The 6,852-nt window shown below is 44.0% G+C and overlaps 1 protein-coding gene across 4 annotated transcripts in view; it reads right to left on the bottom strand.

Moving 5' to 3' along the window:
• Window positions 1-56: 56 nt before the first annotated feature.
• The window catches only part of lnx1 (ligand of numb-protein X 1), a 32,795-nt gene continuing 25,999 nt past the window's right edge, over window positions 57-6,852 (bottom strand). For all 4 annotated transcript variants that reach the window (XM_051376285.1, XM_051376286.1, XM_051376287.1 and 1 more), the window contains 6 exons: window positions 6,347-6,772; window positions 5,173-5,307; window positions 3,459-3,636; window positions 2,109-2,355; window positions 1,244-1,402; window positions 57-1,078 (listed from right to left, as the gene is read on the bottom strand). In XM_051376285.1, the coding sequence (XP_051232245.1) occupies window positions 943-1,078; window positions 1,244-1,402; window positions 2,109-2,355; window positions 3,459-3,636; window positions 5,173-5,307; window positions 6,347-6,772 (1,281 nt within the window). In that variant the 3' untranslated portion in view covers window positions 57-942. The remainder of the gene's footprint in view (window positions 1,079-1,243; window positions 1,403-2,108; window positions 2,356-3,458; window positions 3,637-5,172; window positions 5,308-6,346; window positions 6,773-6,852) is intronic.

Below are 6,852 nucleotides of genomic sequence, written 5' to 3'. Positions count from 1 at the left end.
GTTGTTTTTGTTGAGTTGAAGTAAGGCTTTTAAGCATGGGATTTCTCACACAACTCTCTTTTTCAAATGACTTTATTGATCATTTAACCAAATGTACCATCAGATATACTACACAGGCCGAAGCGTGACAGACACAACCACAGAAGATGGGCCTCAGACCATCTACTGATACACAGAAACCAAGTCAGTTATTTTTTCTTAAAAGTAAGAAAATTAGTAAGGCCTCCACAATGTCACCTAATTAAATATTATTTTTTTAACATGTTATGAACACACTGATCCTTTATTTTTTTTATATATTTTTTATTCCCAGTGGTTTGATAATTTAGCCATAGCTTCTGAAATAAAAGAAAATAAAACTTCAATACAGACTACTACTTGGCAACGTGTCCTCAGGTCAATGGATGAAGATGACAACCACTGTCAGTACAAACAGAATGGAGCCTATATTTAAAGGCCATACCACAAACAAACAAAAGAAACGTATTACAAGTGCTTGGATCAGTACTTTTTTTAGACACCCAACATTTACAATAAAGAAATGTGAGTCCAACTTAACGCATACCCTAATATATAACTACTGGAATTGGCAACGTGTTTTGTCTCCTCTCGATCCACCCACCCCACTCACTGGGTGCTGTTCCAGAGAATGTCCTCTACACCGATAACGCCCAACATCCTAGTTAGAAGTGGCTCAGTCCTGGATCCTCCTAGTTCAGCGTTCTTGGAGGGGCAAGTTAACCTCTGGTAACAATCCAGTCTCATGTTTGTCCCTCTCCAAACTCCTGGCAAAGTCTCAGCTGTCCATCAGAAGTGAGATATCCATACAGCTACAGCACTATTCTAAGCTTCTCCCACACAGCAAGCTTAGGGTGGTCAGCCAGTCTAAAGCTCTGTCTTCCACATTCCTTGGTCAGTGCCATTGAATGTGCTGGAGCACTGCTACAGAAGGCTGCCCGGCCAGGAGACGATGGTCAGGGTGATTCTGCCCCGAAGCTCCTTGAGAAGGCGCACCAACGCTGTGTGGGTCATCCCCCACGTACTCTTCCCGTTCACCTCGAGCAAGATGTCCCCACACCTACACAGAGCGAGATGGGCATTGAAAAAGCTTGCTTAAAGGAGGATTATGTAAATGAACTAAAATAACAATAGTATCATATTTTTTGATATATGTGTTATTCCTAGACCAGTCTAGAACATTGCATTCATGGGCTGTAATATGTCATATAGATAAGCTGAATACCTTATCCTGCCATCGTTATAGGCTGGCGTCCCCTCCACGATGGAGCGGATGAAAAAGGATTGATTGCAGTTGACCTCCTCCTGACCTCCCACGATGCTGAAGCCCAGGCTGCCCGAAGTGCTCCGCCGCAGGACAATGTCTTTGCAGCAATAAAGATGCCTGCATGAGCCAAGGGAGAGATTAAAAACACTAATCTCTCAACTGCATCTTTAAATTATATATACTCTGCTGTATAGCCATACTAAGTATGTGTGCAGTAGCTAGACTGCTGGAACCTCAGAAGACAAAAGCCTGGTTTGCTCTTTGAATGAAGGTGTGACTTTTCCTCCCTGGAGATATCAAACACTGAGAATAGTTGGACTTCTGTATCAGTCTCATAGTGATAGCCCAGGGCTGAGAGAAAATTATATTCAAATCCTTATGGTTGCAGCACTGGTCTGCATTCACACAGTGACTCAGTATTTGGCTTTGACTCCTAATCAATGCACTGTTTGAGGAGAAACACAGTTTTATTTCACTATAAGCAGCAGCAGCAGTTGTTTATTGCCGTCAGCGCCCCGCCGTCCTCCTGACAATGCATTGTAGTAAGATAAATTCATATGTTACAATTCGAGGCAAAGTTTTTCATTCTCAGAAGTTCTACAGATATAATAGTGGTGAATATTAAAGCTGAAAAGTTAGTTTGAAAGTATAATGAGCACTCTCCCCAGCTGGCACTGTCAAAATTTTAGTTGGCAGCAGCTGGCAGAGGTCACAAAGACCAGTGTGTGGGGGGGTTTAAATTATACTGGGCTCAGACAAAAAGTAGTGGAAAAAGTAGAAAAATTGATATGGAGTGGAAACAGAGACATCAAGGGGTGCTCACCTGGGTAGCTGCAGCCATGACACCCACAGTGGGGAGTGGTCGTCATTGGGCAGTGGGCTCTTGGTGCTGTCTGTAGGTGAGGGTGTGAGACAGGGGGGCAATGTGCACTCCTGCAGGCTGTCCTCCGGAGGACGCATCTCCAAGACCTTGAGCACAACGGGAGAGGAGGTGTTCTTCAAGTTGGCCACGGCTTCGCCTCGCGTCACCCCCGTCAAGTCCACTCCGTTCACGTTTAGCAAGATGTCACCTGCGGGGAAGGAAGCGGACAACACAGCTCATCCTCTGCCCACGGGTTGCTGCCCTGATAAATGCTTTTTAAAAGACCTCACAGGACAGGGACTCATCATCTGCCTATTTAATATTCAACAACCTTCCTGCTACAACACAATGGGATGGAAACCAAGCGCCACCTGTGCTTTAAAAAGCCTCCTAGTGATGAAAGTGGTCCAAAGAAAAACAGACGGTCCAGCTTGCTAGTAAGCAGCTCAAAGGACACATTTGCCCTACGTGGATATGCAAATGAAAATGAATAGTCTATTACAATACACAAACATCTTTCATAACCACACAAACAGAGACAGCTGCTGCTGCTGTGTCCCATATGAATACAGTAATGTGCACCTTGAACCATGCACAGGACAAACAGACTCAATTTACTTGTGTTTTTATGAAGTCTTTATGATACTGTTATGCTCCGTCACATCATTCCTCTCACAAATAGAGCCTCAGACAGCGGGACTGAGTGTAATGACAGGTTTAATAAGGTGCATGGGATGAAATCTGCAGTCGGAGCTCACTACCCTGCCTTCAACGGCATTATAAGCTACAGACTGCTACTATCACATCCAGTTATTTGTGTGTCGCTCCATGTTTTGGTCTATTTCAGAGCTGAGTGACTTCATATAACAAAATAATTAAGTATCCAACAAATTCTCCTTTGGAACACAATATGTCCTTAGTATTGCTATGCTAGTGTTTGTTTGTGTTGTTGTTTAAGTGTGTTAGAGCCAATTTGCGGGGCACTGAACCACAGCCACAGTGCTGAGTTTTTCAGCTGGATGAATGAACTTCATAATGAAACATGAGTCTTAAGTGTTCATCAATCACTCCGTCTGTTATATACAAAGTATTCATCATCAAAGCCAAATCCACGACAGTTTGCCTGCCATAATGTGAGCTCCAGTAGACGACAACCTTGCAAAACTAATACTCCATCCACTAAATGAGCAATTATTTGCACGAAAGCTCTGAACATGACGTCCATTGTAATAAAAAATGAATAGTCTGATAATTATAAGATTGAGCGTGCAGGTAAGTAATGGAAAGAGACATCAGGGGATTCATTATTACCTTTGCGGATGGAGCCCTCCTGTCCCACCACACCGTCAGAGTCCACATTTGTGACGTAAATGGGGAGGTCCCACCCTCGGCTGGACATGCCCCCCGCCACCGTCATACCCAGGGAGTCATACGGCTCCTTAGTCAGAGTAACTGTCTTCTCATAGCATGCAGGCTTCTGACAAGAGTCCTTGACATTGGATAGAAGACAGACAGAGAGGAGGGTAAATTAATAATGGAAAAGCAGTGGGGCTTCTCTTTCCCCAAAACCATGTACTACTTTATGTTCCACTGCCATGGTCGACATTCATAATTGATGTTGTCACAGTGGCATCTTGGGTGTCTTTCTTTGTGTATCCACGTTCTTCTAAACACAATAACTCAAGACCAAACATGATATTAACTTAATTGTTACCCCAAGGGCACCTTCTATAGACTACATAATCTAATTGGATTTTTGAGCTACACATTTGCATATTAATAAGGACTGTTTTCTGTGGGACCTGAGATAGCCCCTTAATGGTAGGAGAGCTCAAATGAATACCACCCATGCTTTGCTATGGGAACAAGAGTCCAATGACATAGACATAGTTGCTAATTAATGAATGACCTCATTAGCATAACTGGCAATGTATAATATATGGCGGTTATTAAGATAGGACATCAGACAGCTCAAGTGTCTCTTCACTTTGTATCCACGGTGGATGTAAAGAAACTGATTTATTCGTAGACGTTGTGATGTGCGATTTGGTTTGGTGATCGAGGCTGTGTGTGGGATAAAGTGAGTGAGATTTTATTTATGGTGAGTGTGTTTGTGTGTCAGATTGGGGGAGAGCGAGGGAGGGTGGAGTAGTAATGAATAACACATGGACACATTGAGGTTGATGGGATGTAGCTTGTGCTGCGTCGCTAATGTGCTGCATTCACACATTTCTGCTGCGCTCACAGGAGGAGATCACTTGTGGTCACATGACTGACCCCAGGGCATAGCACTGACTATAGCTGTGTGAACACTATCCACACCTACACAATACATTGTGGGTTTTGTATTGTACACTACTGCAAGGTGTGCTACGTGTGTAAATATAATATAACGTAGGGTTTTTTTGCATGTTTTTTTTCCTTAAATCAGTGGTAGAGACTCTTTTTACTTACATGGCATCCTTCCTACAAAAAAGTAACTAACTCAGTCATAACCAACTTAATTAGACTGTATTTAAAGTAATATTTAGACATATTGAGAAATTATTATTGTCTTTCTTGATGAGAGTTAGATGATAAGATTGAAAAGTCTCCCTCCACTGTTGGCCTAATGTAAATATATAGCTACAGCCAGCTGCTTGTTAGAAAAAAATGGAAGTAAACCGCTCTCTGCTCTGTCTGAAGGTAATACCAGCACCTCTGAAGGTTACACATTTTATCTATAGAAGCCTGCTTCTCATACATTTTCTGCTTGAAACTGTGATTCTAAAGAAGTTTGCAAATAAAAAATAAGGCGAAGCTGTTATAGATGATGTGGATGCAACAATCCTCTGAGAAGGGAACGTTTGCCTGCAGTACTGCTTGAATGACATGCTCAGCTTTGATGGGAGAATAATACCTCCATGGATCATTTGCACCTGAAAGGGAATATTTATCATGGGAAAGGGAGATGGAGGAACAAAGCTACTCTCTGTGTATTGGTACTGTGTTTGTGTGTGCGTGTGTGTGTGTGTATGTTGCTCACCAGTAGTGTTTGTTCTATATCCACTGGGGAATATGGTGGGGGACCGTCCATGCCCCACGGAGCTTCTTGTAAGATGTCCGGGGTAGGCAGGCAGATCTGACGAGACACTATGAAGTGGACACCCTCCTCACTAGCCTGGAGGACATTAAGAGACAACACAAAGTTTAGACAAGAGTTGCAAATGATGCTAAGACAAAAGACATTTCTTTCAAGATTCAGAAGATTGACACCACTCTCATGTCTGTCCGTTAAATTTAAGGCCACAGCCAAAAGCTGGTTAGCGTATCTTAGCACAAAGACTGGAAACGGCTAGCCAGGATTTATCCAACGGTACCAAAATCTGTCTACCAAAACATGTAATATATGTGTGTTTTTCTATCTGGGTGAACCCCCCCATTAAGGAGATATTTGCAGGAAAACCATAGTCAGTCATAGTTCAAATTCATTGCCACCTAGTATTCATCTATTTAACCTCTCTCTCAAACTCTTACTTCTGAACTGCCAATCCAACTACACTCATTCACACATTCACATACAAGTGGTCCAACAGACACACAGACTGGCTGCTTCCCTCTCCCCCCAACTCATTCCTCTGAGCTTTCCCTTGGTCTCTGTACCACAGAGCTGACTCCTGAATTAGCCAGTCCAGCCCATTATTGCCTTAATTGCCTTAATTGGACTAATTTAATTTCTTCCCTGCCAGTTCTTAATCTCTGACAGAAAGTGCCTGCTCTGAGAGGCCATGTTGGCTCCACAGAGACCCAGAAGAGCCAGGCAGACTGCCTAGACAGGAACTTTGGGCCCAGAGACCCTGCATAGTCAGCCACAAACACACTGCAATTAACCACGATTAACCACAAACACACCACCATTGACTGGCATCAACCAGGAACCAGGGGCGGCCGCATGGCCCAGTCCATTAGGGAATCACCACAATTAAATACTATTAACTGCAGTGAGTGCAGACACAACAGCACAGCACAACACAATTAGCCTGAATCACCACAATTATCTTTAATACCTCAGGGACCCAGAGTAAGAACAGAACACAGTTGTTTATGGTCTGTAACAACATGTGGACTCATTTGACCGTCACAATTGAACTCTCTATAAACTGCTAAGACCTGCTATCTTAGTTAAATCAATCAGTTTAAAGAAGGTCCTGCTGACAGACCTGGATAAGCAGAGCAGCATGTTCCGGCGCGCCATAACGTAGATCGTGACCATTGATGGCCAGCACGCGGTCGCCAATACACAACTGTCCGTCGCGTGCTGCCAGGCCGCCCTCCAGAAGGTGAAAGATATAAACTCCGTGCTCCTCCGGCCGCCTCACTAGCTTAATGCCCAGCTGTTCATCTGGAGTGTTTTTATTCAGGACCACATGGATGCTATCATCCCTCAAGGGATGGTGGGGCCCGTGAGATGGGTGGCCCCCGGCGACATCGTGGCCATGCCCGTGGCCGTGTGGGTGGCTGTGGGAATGTGAGCGGTAGCGATGGTGCTGTTCTCTGAGCACGGTTAGCCGGAGGAGTTGACAGGGCTGTTTGAGGGTTGCCACAGCGTAGCAGTGGGGTACGTTGCTGATGTCAATGCCATTCACCTGAGAGGGCGAACAGAGATGGAATTTAAAACGAGACTTACAACTCTCTTACTGATTTGTGAAACAACTTTTTACTTTGA

Source organism: Dicentrarchus labrax, unplaced genomic scaffold, assembly GCF_905237075.1.
Source record: "Dicentrarchus labrax unplaced genomic scaffold, dlabrax2021, whole genome shotgun sequence".
Classification (NCBI taxonomy): Eukaryota; Metazoa; Chordata; class Actinopteri; family Moronidae; genus Dicentrarchus; species Dicentrarchus labrax.
The sequence above is the reverse complement of the archived record's forward strand: the minus strand, read 5'-3'. Positions and strand labels throughout refer to the sequence as shown.